At 45.8% G+C, this 18,853-nt stretch overlaps 1 protein-coding gene and 1 long non-coding RNA gene across 8 annotated transcripts in view; one reads left to right on the top strand and one right to left on the bottom strand.

Moving 5' to 3' along the window:
• The window catches only part of GTF3C5 (general transcription factor IIIC subunit 5), an 18,225-nt gene extending 12,258 nt beyond the window's left edge, over positions 1-5,967 (bottom strand). For 5 of the 7 annotated variants that reach the window (XR_005589920.1, XR_005589919.1, XR_005589918.1 and 2 more), the window contains exons 1-4: positions 5,665-5,824; positions 4,664-4,883; positions 3,662-3,860; positions 509-704 (exon numbers count right to left, since the gene is read on the bottom strand). Coding sequence is in view for 2 of the 7 variants with exons in the window: in XM_039506600.1 (XP_039362534.1) it covers positions 509-704; positions 3,662-3,860; positions 4,664-4,883; positions 5,665-5,811 (762 nt within the window). In the remaining 5 variants the exon portion in view is untranslated. Of the gene's footprint in view, positions 1-508; positions 705-3,661; positions 3,861-4,663; positions 4,884-5,168; positions 5,252-5,664; positions 5,825-5,854 lie in introns of those variants that run through there. The other 2 variants (XR_005589921.1, XR_005589922.1) reach the window with 2 other exon arrangements.
• Positions 5,925-18,853, top strand: LOC120386794. The gene is made up of 4 exons (XR_005589924.1): positions 5,925-6,109; positions 6,380-6,552; positions 13,721-13,837; positions 18,823-18,853. It is a non-coding gene; the product is annotated as an uncharacterized LOC120386794 (long non-coding RNA).

Here is an 18,853-nt window from a genome sequence, read left to right as displayed (position 1 = left end):
AAACCATGAAGAACCCTAAAACTCTTGGCAATGAGAATTTTAAGCATCCTGGGGAATCTAATATTTCTGTAGCACCTTACACCTCAAGATTTCCAAGGACTTGGCAAACATTTATTATAATAACCAGGTATGTCCATGTTATCATTCCCATTTTACAAATCAAGAAACAGAGAGGGGGATAAAACACTGACAAAATTACCCAGCACATATGAGGCAGAAATAGAAACAGAACCCATGAGTTCTGGCTTTCAGTTCCCTGCTCTAATGATCAGACCACACTGTATCATTCACCATCACATTTATAATACGGCACCTTGATCAGTCTTGAGAATCCTTTGTGGAGGCCCGTAAATAATGTTAAACACAGCTCTATAAAATAAATCCTTGTAGACAGCAATTTTCCAGGAAGCCAAAAAAGTTGCTGAGGGCAGCCTGTGAAGTTTCTCCCACACACTGTGCACTGGAGTTGCTTTTGGCCCAGTCCCTTCCCCCGAGATTTGGCCTGTACCTTTCTCAGCTCTTCCTCCACGTTTTTATCCACAGGATTGGTGCACACTTTCTTCCAGGTCTGCACTGCAGGCTCTAGCGGCTTAGTTGGGATGTCATCATCATCGAAGTTCACAAAGATGGCATTGTGTGGTCGGCGGGCCCTGCTGAGGCCGATCAGGTTCTCACAAGACACCTGGGGATTGTTGTAGCCGTCCCTAAGAAGCAATGCAAAGTATGTGTCGTACTTTCTTCCTCCTTCTCTTTTACACTTAGTGGCCTCCACTGAAACATGTGGAAGTTTAGTTTATTTTCTGGTCCTAGAAAAACTGGTGCTGGGGAATGACATTAGGTAGAATTTCTGAACTAGGTTTCTGAACTAGCCCTTTGCCTCTCAAGATCTAGAGTCGGAAGATATTTGGGTCCCAAGTAAATGTAGATTTGGGTAGTCCAAGCCAGGTCACCATTAAAGACTCCCTTATGGAGTGGTCCAGAGTGAAAAAGTTGAGAATCACTTTTCCAATGAGAAAACTATGATCCACATCCAATACCCCTAGGACAGAGCTTCCATGTTCTTATTTTAACTGAAACAAACCTTACAAGAGTGGTCCCCAAACTTTTGAGGGTCTGCGCCCCCCGCCCCCTCCCTGGAGCCAGGAGTGGGGCCGCAGCTTGGGGGAGGTGGGGGGGAATGCAGACAGGGTCAGGGGGCCGAGGCTGGGAACAGAGCCACAACCAGGGGCCATGGCTGGGGGTGGGAATGGAGCAGCAGGCGGGCCTGTGGCTGGGTGCGGAGCCACACTAAGGCTGGGGACAGGGACAGGTGCGGAGCTGGGGGCAGGGCTGGGTGGCACTCCCTACCCGCTCCCCCCCATGGGGGCTGGCACGAGCCCGCTGTGCCCCTCTGAATGTTCCTCCACACCCCCCAGGGGTGCGTGCCCCATAGTTTGGGGACCTCTGCATTACGTGTTAGTCACTCAACTAGAATTTTCAATCCACAAATGCAGGCTTAGCTTCCATGGGTATCTACTCTATGTTCCCGTTGCTAGAGTCACCAAGAGTACAGAGACACAGAGAGGTGAGGCAATAGAGCAGTTAAAAATTCAGTCCTGCAGTCTGATTATATTTATTTGCACTTTTTAGCTCAAATGAAGGACAATAGTGAGAAAAATAAAGATGTTTCTCGTGGGAGACATCACAGATTTCATTTTTATTGATGGCAAAACAAACAAAGTATCAGAAGCAAACAGTTCCCGTGAATGCCAGCTCAGCAACACTTGGCATGTGCGCTTGCACCATTCTCCATCAACCTCCAATCCACTGGAAACACATGGAAGCCAGCCAAAAGGCCTAACCCATACAACTTCACATTATCCTGCAGGGTCCAACTCCCAGTCCTAGGAGTGGGAATTTTGTCTCTTGTGTCTAGATGCAACAGACCCTCAACCCACAGTTTCATTTGGGAGCCCTCCAACGGCGCTTGATGAAACAAAAAGTTTTAAAGCAGCTATTAAAATGGGATTTCTCAGTTTACCCGCCAAGATTTCTATGGCAGGGAAAAGAGAGAAAGAAGCTGTCAAATAGTCTCAAGCTGCATCTCAACAGGGGCAGAAGAGTGGAAATTTAAAACAAACAAAAAAAAAACCCTAAAAGATTTCTTTTGTTATAGTTTAAGTTTGGATTTTAAAGTGGACAGAAGGCTTTTAGGGAAAAGAATGCACGGGATGGAAAATGTAAACACGGGTGAGATCATAACTCTTCGTAGTTCTGAGGGAAAAACCTATCTAAGGTACTTATATGGCGTTCATCAATGTAGTGACAGAGCACCTCACAGCTGGGTAATGTATTTTTCCTCACAAACATCTGTGAAGTAGGGAAGTGCTATTATCCCCCTTTTACAGATTGGAAACTGAAGCACACAGACAAGTGATTTGCCCAGATCTCACAGGATGTCTGTGCCAGAGTGAGAAATTAACCCAGGTCTCTGGAGTCTTAGTCCATGACCTTGACCATCCTTCCTTTTTCTCAAAACCTTGAATGCCACAAGATGGAAGTCCTCTGCACAATAGGATTTGAAATCACATTAATACTTTTCCAGTAAGAACCACATTGACATACAATTCTCTAGGATACTACAGACTATTCTTGATGTTTGTTTTGAGACTGCCTGAAAGCAAAGTGAGGCGAGATTGCAGTGCTATCCACCAGTCTGTATTTCTCAAAACATGATCCCATCAATGGCTTTCTCTTACAGTGCAAGGTTTCTCCACGGGGCTCCTTTGTTCAATCCCCAGTAGGCTAGTGCAGGATTACTTCCCCACAGTATACAGTCTACCCATTTCTTCCTTTTTTTTTTTTTTTAAATCTCTGTGACAATGGCCTTTTTTTTTTTCCCGAATTCAAAGGAAGTCCACTAAACTCAAACCAGAAACAACTTAACAGGCCACAAGCCCCAACTAAGCAACCCCTTATCTCCACTCTGGTAAGACCTATTTTGTGCAGGTGACTATAATGATCATCTCAGTTATTTCAGAACAAAAATAAGGAAACAGAAATAAGTGATTTGCCCAAGACCACAAGCTTGCTAGTGGAAGAGCTCTTGACTTTCAGAGCTTCATTTAGCCCATGCTACCTTCCAATCTTTTGTCCAGATTGTATTGAAACAAACAAAGCTAACATGGAAAGAGAGAGATAACAAAGGCATGTATCGGTTATAGCAGTTTGCCCTGATGAGGCATATGACTGAAACATTTTTAAATGCTGCTCTGAAATAGCACAGATTCCACATTAAAAAACATTCACTCAGTGGGATATTGGTTATTTTAAATCTATTTTTTTCTCATTTCAATTACACAGATAGACTCTGGACAAAGAAACAAAACAAAAGCATCCTATGCTTTGGTCATGATCATTGCCTGATACAAACAAAATGACTCCCAAGATCATCTAACCCCTTCAATTTTTCTTATAGGCCATTTTGAAAGATCCTTTACTACTGAACCAAGTCAGTTATACTACAAGAGGTTTCTTCAGGTAATGAAGCAGGGATATTCTCCCAATGAACTTGAAAATTCAGATTTTATAAGTGATATGCTGGCCCGGTAAAAGGTTTCTATTATCTATTCATTCAAGAGACAATGTAACTATTTACTACATCACAAGAAAAGGCACTCACCGGTGTTGTACATCTGGCCGATAGAAATAGTCTATAGGGGTATCCAGACGTGAAAAAATAGGTGGGGGGATGTAGAGGGGTAATTCTCTATTGAAGAATTCCTCCTTTTCTGGTTTGAGCATCAAGATCTTGTCATACATAGAGATCTGTTTGTTCTCAGGTCCAGAATGCATTGCCAGGTACTGGAAATCAGACATTCCTATGAGGAAGGAAAAGTCAAGATAAAAAGGTGTGTATCAGAGACAATAATATGCTGCACAGTACCCAGTTCTCCTTTCCTCAGACACCTCTGGGAAGATGCTGTTTCCTGCACTGAGTTAAATAGCCAATTGCAGCTCCCACTGGCCGCGGTTCGCCATTCCAGGCCAAATGGGGGGTGTGGGAAGCAGCGGCCAGCCTGGAACGGCAAACCGTGGACAGTGGGAGCTGCAATCAGACAAACCTACGGACGCTACAGGTAAACAAACCGTTCTGGCTCGCCAGCGGATTTTCCCTGACGGGCTGAGTGCCAAAGGCTGCCAATTCCTCTACTAGGTAACAATTCACATTCGGGAAGCAGCACCCTGGTGATAGTGCATTCATAAAAGCTCTCTGGAAACCTTGTCCTACTTTCATTTTTCAAGCATAATACTTTATATTTCCTTATCTTAAACACCTGCCAAGCAGTTAACTAAAGGTTAAAAACAATAATACATCACTGTCCATGAAAATACAACTTTTCTCCTTTATCCTGCATAGGTGCATCCATTATAAAACATGTTGGATTACAGTATAACCTAATACAACAGCAGAGAGGACAATGTGTTATTAAGTCACAATACAGAAGGGGGATGGTACCAAATCCAGGTCACACATTGAATTCCCTAGATACCAGTGTTGTAAGGCTGACATGCAGGGTTTTCTGAACACAGTTTGTTGGACTCGAGCAAGAGGGAGCACTGCCCTTTTCCCACCAGAATTGCTAGTCACTACTCCACACACATAGGCAGATCAAATTACTACCTTGAAATTTGTAAACAGTAGAGACAACCCCAAGAACTTCCATTTCAAACTTGACTTCCTGTTGGGTTTCTCCTTCAGCTTCCAGCTGCTTCCTCCTGATCTTCCTCTTTACCTTGAACAGCATGGAGGAGGTAGGGAAGCGGTTGGCACATGCAGGATGGCAGTAGGGATCCTTGGGGCGGAAGTACAACTCGAGCCTTTTTCCAGGGTCGGCATAGATCTACATTACCAAGAGCACAAGCACTTTTCAACACCAAATTTGTCCCTCCAAAAAAACCAACTGAATTTTCCCCTGCATCATGCCCTCCCCATCCACCTCCAAACCAAAATGCTATCCTTATCTTCCCTTAGTGACCATCACTTCCTTTCCATGGGGCACCAGCCCAGAGCACGTCTTTTTACCCCAGAGAACCATAAATTCTCACATTCTTATTTAGGGCATTTCCCTCCAAATACAGTCTATCTAGTACCCCTAGCTGAGCCCCGCTCTAATCACAACACGCACCTTACGGGATCACCCACAGCAAGAGAGCTCGCTGAACTGGATCATCCACCCTTACTCAGAACTCTAGACCCTCTTCCCAGGGCTCCCTTTATCCACGACAGAGCCTTTCATTCCCCGCCCCGAAGTTAACATCTCCCTCTGCTTCCCTAGGATAGCCCCCAGCCTCCTTCCCCTTGAGGTCCCTTTAACCAGGACACCTCCCACCTTCTAAGAAATTCTAGGTCCTTCTCACTGTAACCCAGACAACTCTTACCAAGAACACCCCACTCCCCAGCGCACCCCACCCACCTCCCTGGGATTTACTGGGACAATCCCTCCCCCGGGAAGCCCTTAGTTCCATCCCACTTTACCCCAGATGACCCGTACCCAGGGAACCCCTCACCCAGGAAACCCACTAACAGGCCTGCAACCCGCCAGGAAAGGCCCCTCCCGCCGGGCATCCTTTACCCAGGAAGCCTGGTTACCCGGAGCTCGCCCACCCCCGGGGACCCCTTACCCGGGACACGCCCTCTTCTCCCCCCAGAGTCTGCAGCATCTTGCCCACGTCGCGCACCAGGCCCGGGTACTCCACGCACACCAGCCGCGGGCCGCGAGGCAGCTCCAGCACGGCGGAGCCCTGCTCCCCGCCTCCCCCGGCCGCCATCTCCCCCCGGCCGCCCGCGCCTCCGGGGCCTGATTCTGCGACCCCCTCGGGTCCTTTCCCCAATGCGCTCCCCCAGCCGCTGCAGCGCCAAGGTTCCGGGGAAGAACGGTTCCTGTCACAACAACGTGTCCCCAGCCAGACTGCCAGGGGCCGAGGTGGGGGAACAGCGCCCCCTTGAACAGCCTGGCTCTTGACATTCAATAGCTTCCCAGCCCCCTCTCCCAAGGGCTTTGTGGCTCCAAGAAGGCCTGACAGCCTTTCTGTGGCTCCCACCCAAATCAGCCCATCACCCCACCAGGTTTGTGTGAGTCCTCCTGCTCCAGCCCCTTCATTGTACCTCTTCCACTTCTCCACAGCTTTGAGACCATTAACTAGCTTCCCTCCCACAGTGCCCTTGCTTTCACCCTCAAATCTTCAGCCTGTTGCCTCAAGTCCTGCCTGAGGCTCCCACCTGCCCACCGCAGCCTGTAGCCTCCACACCCTTGTGTGGCATCCCCCAAACCTGTACATTTTACAACTCATTCACTGCTCGTCCATTCAGGTTCTTATACCATCCCTATTATTGCAGTATCTGGGTGCCTTCCAGTGATGTACAGAGTAACGTGGCTAGCCTTCATGCAGTTCCTTTTCCAAGGATCCAGGAGTGGGAAAGAGGCACAGAGCAATGGAGTAACTTGCCCCAGGTCACACAGCAGATCCATGGTAGAGGACAGAACAGAACCTGTGTCTTCTGACTATCAGGTCAGTGCCCCGTTTATTGTACCACATTGTCCTCCTTTTAGTACTGATAATTAACCTGGATATCTGTTTTTGTTTGTTTGTTTTGTTTTTTGGGGGGAGATGTACTGATGTAAATTATGGAGAAAGCCTAAGGTACACAGGTAGATAGAACCTATCATTAAAAAAAATTGTGCTTATAGAATCATTGGGCCTAATTTTACTCTGTTTTTGCTGATTTAAATCAGACGTAACTCCACAGCAGTGAGTGAAGTTACACATAAGACAGATGTACATGACAGCAGAATCAAGCTGGTTCTATTTTAATTTATATCTAGTGTTTCAATGTTTTACACTTCTTAAATTTATTTTGTTGGTTTTTTAATTGTTTGCTTTTTTGTTGTTGCAGCTGTAGTTAATTATTTTGTGCTACACCCAGAGAACCTTGGTAGAGGGTGGAAGTAGTATAGCCGATACCAAATGTTCAAAAGTCATGAATCAGGACACCCAAAATCATGAGATTATTTTACAAATCATGAGACTTATAATAAATAATTAATTTGGGGTTGTTTTTATATACTTTCTGTGTTTTGAGCTTTCAGGATATTCCAGCATCACATTTCTAAGCTTTTCTCTGCAACCATTAAGGTTAGAAACTGGCATTTTTTAAAATGAAAGCTCAGATTTGAAATAGTCCCTTGTTTCTGGGAGCTGGGGCTTTAAGGAGTACACTAATTATCGCGAAACTCAAGATGATATCGTGCAAGTTGGCAACATTGCAATTGATAAATAAAACAATCATCATTTCCTATTACACATTATGTATTGAAAGAGTTCTTGCAATAGTTGCTGATTAGAGAAGCAAGGTGGGTGAGGTAATATCTTTTACTGGGCCGACTTCTGTTGGTGAGAGAGACAAACTTTCAAGCTTACACCGAGCTCTTCTTCAGCTCTGGGAAATGTACACAGAATGTCACAGCTAAATAAGAGGTGGAACAGATTGTTTAGCATAAGTAGTTCGAGGTTAATGGTCCCTAGAAATACGTGTTAATTACTTATGCTAAACACTCTGTTCCACCCCATATTTAGCTGTGACACTCTGTGTCATTTTCCCAGAGCTGAAGAAGAGCTCTGTGTAAGCTCGAAAGCTTGTCTCTCTCACCAGCAGAAGTTGGTTCCAATAAAAGTTATTACCTCACCCACCTTGTCTCTCTAATATCCTGGGATCGACAGGGCGACACCACTGCATACAATTGTTGCTGATATTCATCAGACCTACAGCAGGGGGCGCATTGGGACAGAATTCAGCTGACAGCAGCACTATGGTTTGTTAAGCCAACAGGGTGTTGTGATCATTTAGAATAAGATTTAGATGTCAGTAATTACCTGGGTGAGCACAATAGGAATTCAGTGTTCGCCATGATAGAGACACATGTTTTTGAGTGAATATTTCAGAAAGAATTAACATCTGTCAGAAATAAAATACTCTAGAGTTGCCAGGGAGTCTCATCATCTGCACTGATTCAGGTACCTGGAAGAACTTGCAGCCCTGTGGCTAGGTTTGGTATTTGCCACCTATCCACTTTTCCATCCTTCGCTCTTATGCCAGCTCTCCCTATCTACTAGCATATCCATTTCACTCCATTTGAAGGAAAAACACGTGGGTGGACGGGCCATGACTCTGATCCTTTCAGGTCAGTGGGAGCTGCAACCACTTATGCCAGGGCTGAGTATGTCATCGAAGAATACCAAAGATGCTGTTCATGTAACAGCCAGTAAAAGAGACTCAAGGAGCATTGGTGTTTTCCCCACCTCTCTATCCCACATTTCCTCTGCTCCTCCAACCTGAGGTAGGGCAAGTATAGATGTGTCAGTTCTCTGCCAGCTGTGGGGCTGGAGAGCTTGTTGCATGAAGTACCCAGTTCAAATATTGTGCGCTGGATCAGCAGTCTCATATGGGTGGCTTATTTTTTATTGTACACATGGGTATGAGATACTTAGCTTCCCAATAGTCAGTTACACTAATGTTCAGCCCTGTTCTTATCTCATTAACCGTCACCCAGGCTATAGTGTTGAAGAATGAATACTTGCCACAATAATACATTTCCAAGCTCTAAGGCAATGTGTGACTTTAACAGGTTTCTAATATGCGCTGGTGTACAGGTGAGGTATGGAGTGGATAGGACTATGGCAAGTTAGGTCAGTTGTTCTGATCAGCAGTACCCCATCTCCAGTACACAGATCTTGGGTTTCCTCTTGCTTACACTGGTGTAAATAAGGAAGAGTTATGTTGGTGTGAAACTGGTGTGAGAGCAGAATCAACATTCACAGTTTTCATCCTCCAGTATACACAAACACACACACTCACAACTTGACATCACAAATTCTTGAGCAACTTTTGTGAATCCTGCGTAAGGCTGGCTTTCTGGGTTTCCTTCTATGTCTTCATTTTGTGTTTGTGTTTCCGTCTTGTGTACAGCTATGTCATGGAGTGTGGCAGACCTCAGGGGGAACTGCTCATGCTGCAGGAAAGGAGGGACTTGTGAATACTAAATATGAACTGGGAAACCAGCACATTCCTCGGCCCGCGCCACTTCCCGCAGCCCCTATTGGCCTGGAACGTTGAACCATGGCCAGTGGGAGCTGCGATTACCTGCAGCATCCACAGATTCAGCCAAACAAACCGTCCCGGCCCACCAGCAGATTTCCCTGACGGGCCGCATGCCAAAGGTTGCCAATCGCTGTGCTAGATCATTAAATATGGGCAATATAGATCTGTTCCTATAAAAGGCACTATCCAACTGGGTCATTAAAGATTCCATGGGATTTTTTGTAAGAGTAGGGGATCAGATTCCAGTTTTGGAAGTTATATTTTTTCTATCTAAACTCCTATTGCAGTTTCTTTTTCATTTCCTCTTCTGTCGTGTAGTATTGCTTTGAACTGTTAAGCGGCTGCCACATTCTACTCCAGAGGTGGCTGCCTTTTAGTGGAGGGTGAAATGGTTCCTGACCAAGATTGTCTAAAGTAAGTAGTGATGCTCGGTGCCTAACTTGAGATACCTTAAAGGTGCCTGATTTTCCAAGAACAGCTGCTCAGCACTTTCTGAAAACCCAGCTCCTTTTTGGTGTCTCACCTTGGGCACTCAGACTTTTGAAAATCGTGGCCAGTATTTTTTTTATTAGAATTAACAACAGAAAGTAGTTTTGAAAATAGCTTGCATGATAGAATGGGTCTCATATTATAATATTAAACAGATTGGACCAAATTCTGCTCTCGCTTACAGTCATGAAAATCGAGAGTAACCCCATTGACTGCAGCAGTTACACCAGCACAACTGAGAGCAGCATGTGCCCCATTTCCTCCCACACTTCTGCATTGTATTTTATTGCTAGCAAGCTCAGCATTTGAAGGGATTATCACTTCAAGTTCTTAGAGTGTTTTCATGTGGTTTTTTATTAGACAAAAAACAAAATAAAACAAAGAAAGTCTTCCTAAGTCCTGCCAGTCGCGGGGCCACGTGACTCTGCCGCCCTTTATCTCCTTCTTTGTGCCACATTTTCCCCCGCTCATCTTTGTAATCTGACATTTTGATTTGTTCACTTATATGCTTGTTTTTCTCCTGTAAGAAGATTTGCTGAATCATCGGGGAGGAGGCAGGGGCACAGGAGGCAGCTGGCGGGCAGTGATAAAACCGCGGCCACATCCAGCCTCTAGGTTTTGCCAGTGACAACCCGTCAGTTTAAGGCCTGAGTCACATTCCATTTCTGAGCTAAGATTGCTGGGGGACGCTGGGATTGAAGGAGTGGGGCAAAGGAAGAAATTCCCCCAAATTTAAATTATTGACTTTGACAGCTATTATTTATTATTGTTAATAATAATAATAATAATTTGTATTTTTATTACCATGGGCCCAGAGCCCCAAAGGTATCGAAGCACCTAGTTCCCATTGAAATCAATGGAACGTAAGCATCTAAATCACTTTTGAGTATCTGGGGCCAAAGCACCTAGGAGTCCCAGACACGGACCAGGGCCTCATTGTGCTAGCACTGTACAAACACAAAACAACCAGGAGGCCTCATGTTACCTCTCCTGTGAAGCTTACAATGATTCCTATGACAAGGAGAGGATGGATTTCCCAGTAAAGGCTAACTCATGCTTACTAACATGTGTGGTCCCATCAGTTTCAGTGGGGTTACTTGTGTAAGGCAGGCAGGATGTAGCTTTACATTTTTAAAGATGTCAAGTAGTTGTTTTTAGACATCACAGTGGCTAGTTTTATGTGCTGAGGCTTCCAGACATTCATGTTTCTGCTTATTTTAATCTTGTATTTTGAGAGAATGCACCAGACTCAGGTGGTGCAACTCCACTGTCGTGAAGAGCGTTGCACATGCTCACATTACAACAAGCCTGAATGTGTCCTAGAATGTCTAATGGTGATTACCAGGGTCTGGGAGGTCAGATGCCTGGGTTCGGTGTTCAGCTGTGTTACTTAGATTGGACAAGTCACTTAATTTATCTGTGCCTCACTTTCCTTGTCTGTAAAATGGGACGAATAAAATGCATCTATCTTTGTAAAGTACTTTGAGATCTTCAGTTAGAAGGCGCTATGTAAATACAAAGTATTATTATCCCTGATTCTCTCCAGAGTCATTTACTCACCATCTTTATGATGTTACTATCTATCTATCTATCTATCTATCTATCTATCTATCTATCTATCTATAGAGTCAGCCTCAACTTTCCTATACATAACCTCTGCGAAACCAAAGGCTGAAATCTCACTAGTCAGCTCTGCTTTCCATCTGTTTATTTAATGTGCTGTAAACTGAGAGCTGTGTAGATTTATGTGTGGGCATCTTTCAGATAAGACCTTAAAAATAAGGATCCCCTAAAGATTGAAAGGCAGTTTTCCTAAGCCGAGGGTTGAGAGTTTTACATTGGGGTTCTTAGCCAAAAATCCGTCTGAGAGGAAAGATGATCATCTGATCAGTATGCAAGACTAGACGTCACTAGATCTGAGCTCTAGTCTTAACTCTGCAGCAAAGTTCCTATATGGCCTTGGGTGAGTAACTTACGGCAAAACATTCAAACCTAGGTGGCTAAAGTTCACCACTGAAATAAGTGGCCTGAATTCTAGAGGTACTGAGCACATGACACACCAAGTGCGGCTGCATTTCAGTGGTGCTGCCTGCAATTTCAAAAGCAAGAAAGAATTTGGGACGCTCTTTGGGATCCTTTATGATGCCAGGTGCTATCTCAACATCAGATTATTGTGTAGGTGAAATAATAGTATCTAGTCTTATATAGCGTTTTTCACCCAGAGATCTCTGTAACAGGGCGGCCTGCCCCTGTAAGGACCAGCAGGTCTTGGGTCTGCCAGCCCTGTCCCATTCACCCTGCCCTGCTACACCTGCATTGGGTGTGGGACTTAAAAGGAGCTCATGTAAGTGCCACCGAGACTCCAGCTAGAGAGTGATAGGAAGGACAGAAGCCTGGAGTTGCAGATGAGTATTGAGGGAACAAGACTGCTTTCTGCAGTGAGTAAAGGAACAGAACCCTGTTCTGGGAAGGAGGGTTGGGACGCCTGACTCAAGGGGAGGAAAAACAGCAAACTGGTGTTGGGTCCTGGAGAGTTAGTGTGTTAAGGGCTAAATAAACTGGACCTCAGAAGGGGAGAGTTTTAATTGCCATTGGACTGTGAGGTGGAGTTCTTGTGGAATTTTATAGGGAGGGAAACTGAGGCAGGGCACTGCAGAGCTACCCCAGGCCACCGGGGATGCTTGGGAGGCAGTTGCCGTTACAATCTCAGAGCACTCTACAAAGGAGTATCATTGTCCTGATTTTACAGATGGGGAAACTGAGGCACAGTGGGGAAGTGATTTGCCCAAAGTCACTCAGGAGGCCAGTGGTAGAGCCAGGAATAGAACCTACGTTTCTTGAGTCCCATTGTCTCTGAATGCAGATGAAGTTCTTGTAACTCCCTCTTTCAGGGGTTATTGAATGGCAGCTCTTGAACCTGACTGACTTGCAGTCAGGCTGGTGCAGGCTGGATCAAAATAAATGGCCGGCTGCAGCAGTGGATGATTGACATGCTGACTCACCAGGCCCCCCTGCCTTTCAGGATGTGGCCCCTCCAGGAACAGTAATGCTCCAGTCTCTTGACTTCCCAGTCCCCACGTGAGGCAAAAGATAGCTTCTGTTTTCTAAAGGGAAGAAACCAGCAGGCTTGGCCACTGCCAAAAATCCCGTTAAAGTTCCTAATATAGAAGGGCCTGGGAAGTGAGATAAGTCCTGTTTTAAAATGATCCAGTAGGGAGCCAAAATCAAGGGGGTGGTGGGTTGTTTGTTTGTTTGTTTGTTTTTTGTCATTTTCATTGATGAAGCCTTTGAAACTCCGAAAGGCATTGGCAGAAGTTGGGAATGGATCTGAGGCGCTTTAGAGCCAGCCTCAGCCTTCTAGAGGCATGAAGGGATTGGACAGTGCAGGGGGCTGGTAATGGGCTGGAGAGCAGTAGATTATGGGATGGAACAAAGGGGGCTGTGGGAATTTGATCCCAAAGTCTCTTAGTTCCCCCAGAGGTGTGAGGGTATCCTTCCCCCCAAGTGGCATGGCAGATGGTGGCACAGAGGACACTGGGATGCCTACCCACTATTTCATTAGCAAAGAGCGACGCTGAATGTAGGTTATGTTGAACAAATGGAACTTTATTAAACCCTGTGCACTGCTCTGTCCATGTGACTGAGGTGCTTCCAGTTTAACCCAACCCATTCCATTGAGGTCCAGTCGGTCCCTCCAGGAAACACAGGCCCTCAGGCTCCAGTTTCACTGATCGTGATACATTCATGGTGCAACGCTTCTTTTGCTGATACAATCTCATGCTGCGTGGACACGGTGCATGGGCAGAAGCAACCAAATGTGACAGTTTTATAAGTAGCATTATGCTGGCAGCACTATGCCTGCAGAAATATTGCCAGTAAAACTTTCTAGTGGAGTCTGGACAAGCCCTAGGTCATCACTTTAAATGCAGCTTAAGAGCCAGAGCCTGGCTGGTTCTGATGCAGGGTGAGGGCCTGCAGGTATGCAAGGCTCTGTCACAATCACAATCCTTGCAGAAATGTATAAGAACATAAGAATGGCCATACTGGGTCAGACCAATGGTTAATGCAGCCCAGTATCCTCTCTTCCAACAGTAGATGCGTCAGAGGGAGTGAACAGAACAAAACAGAGTGATCCATCCCCTGTAATCCAGTCCCCAAAAATGGGAGTGCTTCTTCTAGATGCCTGCTCCAGTGATGTACAGCAACGAGGTGGGTTTATACTGGTTCTTTCAGTCCATGGCCTCTCTACGGAGGCTGCCATCAAAGGGGCCACGATGGTGCTTATCTGTGTGTGGCACATATTATTACTTCTGTTCAACACAAAACCCACAACGGGCCAGATTTTGCATTCACTCAGCCCTCTTTACACTGTGCTGGGAGTGGAAATGTAATTGCTTATTGGGCCTTTGGCTTTGCTGGCTCTAAATGCCACCTACTCCTAAACTCAGGCTCCTTTATACTGCTAGAGTGGCGTAAATAGGTGTCTGGCCCAATTGCTCAGCTGGGGGCTTGTTGTTTCTCTCTGATGCCCCTCCCTTATTGTCTTCTTTTATAAGTCCCCCCTACCTCCCAAGGAAATTATATGCAACCCCCCACATTAATGCTGCATTGAAGTCTCAGATTTGACCCACAAAATGGCAGGAAAGCTAATATCCCAAAACAAATGTTTTCTCAGCCACCGTGCATAGTTAGTCTGCTCAATAACTGGCTGGGCTATTTGCTGGAAATCTGAATGTACACTGCTGGCAAGGCTCCTGTTAGAACCTTAACCTTTGCATTTCCTGGAGATTTTATGGTCAAATTTGCAACTTTCCTGTTGCATTTAACATAGTTATTTGCATGGACTAGGTCTGTCTGTTGAGGCCTGTTTGGGCTTGACAGTCTTTTCCTGCCAATCTGTCTGTTGTTCAGATGAAGTGGTTGGAAAGCTCGCTCTTTCTCCAGCTCTCTCTTTCGTTCAGACGCTCTGATAAGGCATGGGCTGTCCTATCTCACACCAGGAGCTGTTCCTCCTCCCTAACAGGCCCGCTTTGCTGGCTGACAGTTAGCAGCCGGCAGTGCTTGATAAACTTATCAGACAAAAGCTGAGCTCGATGCATGCTCAGCTCCTCCCCAGCCTCAGATTTCCCCTCTCCTGCTCTCCTTATGCTTGCTTCTCTTGCTCTCTTGCCCTTCCTGATTGGCAAAATGAATGCTTCTAGGTCACCAGTTCAAAACCAGCCTCGGGGCCAGAATAGCAGATATTTGCCTTTAAACTGCTCCTTGAAAATGAAATCATCAGTGAAACCAGACTGTGGCAGGATGATTCTTAGGCTTAATGTCCAGCTTGGTATCTGTCCTTAGGATGTTATTCACAGTTGCACATACCGTTGGTGGTCTGCTTTGTCCTTTCTCTTTATTCTTCCTGTCTCTTGGGTGTGTTGGGGGGTTATTATAGTGCTGCGGTTTGTGTGTCTGTTTAGGATGATATTCTCTTTCATCCTCTGATTGTTCTGGAATTAGATTGCTTTGCAGAGCTATTTTTCTAATTAACTATTTGTATTCTAATAATGCCTAGAGGGCCCAACTGAGATCAGAGCCTCATCGTGTTGGGCGCTGTTTATATAAATAATGAGAGTCAGTGTCTGCCCTGAAGATCTTATAATCTAAGTAGATAGGGCAGACAAAAGGTAGGAGAAAGGAGGTATTCTCTCCATTTTACAGATGGAGAACTGAGGCTCAAGGGTTAAGGGACAGGTTTTAAAATGTGGGTGCTGAGCAATTATGAAAATGTGAACTAAGTGATTTGCCCAAGGACACATAGGAAATCAGTGCCAGAGCTCTTGAGCCCCAGCCTGGGCACAAGACCAATCTTTCTGAATACACTGACTCATGATATGTTAGAGTGCCCTTGTTCAGTAACTCTGCTGCATAGATCTGTGTTGTCTCAGGCCTTGTCCACACTGTAAATTGACCATCATAGCTATTCTGGTATAATTTAACTATTCCACAATAATTCTCCCTTGTGGACTCTATTCCAGAATAAAAGTAATTCCTCTGTGGCCGGAGTAATTATTTCTGAATGAAAGACACTCTTATTTTGGAACAGAGTGTCCATATGTGGAGCTATTGTGGAATAGCTAAATTATACCTGAATAGCTTTTCTGGAGTAGTTTATTCACAGATATGCTGGTCAACTTCCCCTCTGTAGACAAGGCCTTAATAATAGGAAGGAATCTTTATTAAACTAACGGAGAACATGTTTCTGCAGCTGTATTGTGAGACTGACTAATGTCCTGAGGCTTCCATTTGTGCCCTCCGCTTAGAGTGTAGCGCGGTGACATGCTGATCCCCTTGAGCTAAGAGAAGCTCCCAAGGGATGCAGCATCTGCAGAGAGGTGGGGATAGGGGCTGGGAAATGGGCTTATTTGTTTTCCCTTTCAATGAAAACACTCGCTCAGAAGGGAGATGACAGCACTTGGCAAACAAACTCCTCTGAAAGCTGCACTTGCTGGCCATGCTTAGGCTGTTTCTGAAGAGTGTGTGGCTTGCTTCTGCCCTGCCCTGCCCCAGAAGCAGCCATTTTGCTTAGTGAGTGTCTGTCTGCTACTTACAGGCCTCACCTGCACAAGGAGAACAGATGGGTTCTTCCCTGGTGCTAGCTAACATGTGATAACCAATATGAGGTAAAATCCTAGTCGAGATAAGGCATCTTGTAGATTTCACCTGAGTTAGCATAAGTCAGGTTAAAGATATGGGGCAGCTTTTTTACACGTAAAACGCTGCATCGGCACAGCTGCATGAGTGCAGCTGTGCTGCTGTAGCACTTAAGTGAAGATGCGCCTGCGCTGACAGGAAAGCTTCTCTCGTCAGCGTAGTTAATCCACCTCTGCGAGAGGCGGTAGCTATGTCGACAGGAGAAGCTCTCCCCTCAACATAGCACTGTCTACACGGGGCAGGGGGTTAGGTCAGTACAACTACCTTGCTCAGTGTATGTGGATTTTTACACCCCTGAGGGACGTAGTTACACCAATATAGGTCTGTAATATAGACCTGGCCTAGGCCTCCCCATAGTCTTTCAAGAGGCTCTGATTCAGGAGAGGTCTTAAGCAAGTCTGTTTCTATTCATAGCAACACTACCCTGCTGTCCTGAACAGAGCTGCTTTCCTGAAACTGGCACAGATTTTGGTTCCCATCAACACCCTCCAACCCCTCTTACTAAAGCTTTTTTTTTTTTTTTTGCTGGCGCTCCCCTGGGAGAGCATTCCTCTCCCCTTCCCCTCCGCCCAGCTCTTTCTCGTTTTGATCATTCCGGGTCCAGACTATGGCCAGATCCATGATCAGTAGCATGTTGCTGGGCTGGAGCCCTCTATGTCTGAAGGCTGCTGGGAGCATACACACACCCCTCTCTCCTTCTGGCAGCTGCCTGGAGGGATCGCTTTGCATGGCCCTCATTTGCTAAACAAAACAGTCCAAATACCAGGATTTTTTCCTCCAATAAAGGAATGAAGGTGTTGGGGGAGAGATGTGGGAGGGGGGAAGGGAGGGCTCAGCGAGGAGCAAAAACAATCAGCTCTTTCTTCAGCCACAAAGATTAGTTGAGATTTTTTGTTTTGTTATCTGGTTTCTTGATTGACTGGCCAGAATGTTTTGATAGTGGGATAGATGGTGGGAAGGGGGCTATGTTCAGAGTGGTCAAAATTGGGAAGGATTTGCATGCTTGGGGAACAGGGGAGCAGGTGTGTCCGAATCTGATGACACCAGTGGCCTGATCCTGTAGGGTACTGAGCACCACCAACTACCAGCTAAGTCAGCTCATCACTCCCAAGTTTGGATTAAGCATGAACCAAAGGGAAGCCCTTTATATCAAAGCCTAGCCCATAGCTACCTGACTTCTCGAAAGAGGCTGTATTCCATCTACAGGCCTCCTCCCTATCTTGTGCCCATGATCTGTTCTCTGCTAACAGGTCTCCCTCCAGAATTCTGACCTGAAGGCTCTTCCACCAGCCCTGTGCAGTGTGGGGTGTGTGTAGGCACAACTGCTTTCTTCCTCCCTCCCTCCTTCAGGTGAATTTCAGAAGTTTCAGGCATGCAGATTAAAGTGTGGAATTGTGCAAAGGAGAATCACTTGGCTCCAGAATGCTGCAGCTATGGGCCTTTTGCTTTTCTTCCTCCTTTCCCTTTAAAAAAACCCAGGGAAATGAAATGCAAAAAGCTCTGTTGGGGCAATGTTAGAGTGCACTGACATAGTCAGCTCAGGTGTGTGGGAAGTGTGTCAGTGCAGAGTGATGTAACAGGGCTCCCACTGGACAGAGGAGCCTTTTGTGATGGGAAAGACGAGGACAACAGAACTGTGACTTCTGAACAAACAGTGTAACATGACAGGGTGCCCAGGGCTATGCCCCACACTCAGGTCTTGGGTGTTGTGCTGTGAAGTCCGGTGGGTTGGCCTGAAATGCACCGTTGTGCTTAGAACACTGGTTATTTCATTGTGGCTGTGACTCAGGATTCCCCACCGCCGTCCTCCTGATCTCATAACTCCATGCAGTTTGGAGACCTGGTTGGGTAACTGGATCCCCTCCTCAAGAGAAGCCATGTTATGAGATAAGAGCAACTTACATGTTGACCCCGGTCTGGGGTCCTCTCAGACCCCTTCTCACAGGGATGAGCCTAAATTCTCAGGGATCTTGTGAGGAAAGACCTGCAGGGCTCTGCCCAGTTTCCTCCCGGCCTGTGATTAAGCTCTCCACTCAAACTCCACATACCTGTGAAACCCCCCTGGCCACCACACAAGAACAAAGACTGTAGGGAAGGGTAGAAGCCAGGAGCACAACACACAAAGCAGGGATGGGAACCAGTGTGGAAAAGGTCCCCTGCACTCATTGCATGGAATGGAGAGGCAGCAATCGGGGAATGCAGGATGCGGAGGAAATGGCCAGTGTCACTAGAGCTGTTTGGCGATAGGGAGCAGTGCCTGGCCCTACCCCAGGTATACTGTTACCCTAGATCATTGGTTCCCAAACTTTAACAGCCTGTGAACCCCTTTCACTAGCACGTCAAGTCTCGCGAATCCCCTCTTAAAAATGAATATTTCCAGGGATTTTCTCCTTTACCTGAGTATAAATTATAAAAGCAGTGATCTTGGAAATAAAAAATTTGTTTTATGACATGCTTATTACACACTATTTATTATTAATTATTATTTATCATTACAGTATTTTTATTACATTATGAAAACGGCAACAC

Source organism: Mauremys reevesii, linkage group 19 (assembly GCF_016161935.1).
Source record: "Mauremys reevesii isolate NIE-2019 linkage group 19, ASM1616193v1, whole genome shotgun sequence".
NCBI lineage: Eukaryota > Metazoa > Chordata > Testudines > Geoemydidae > Mauremys > Mauremys reevesii.
Note: the sequence above shows the minus strand (reverse complement) of the source record. Positions and strands in the feature narration are given on the sequence as shown.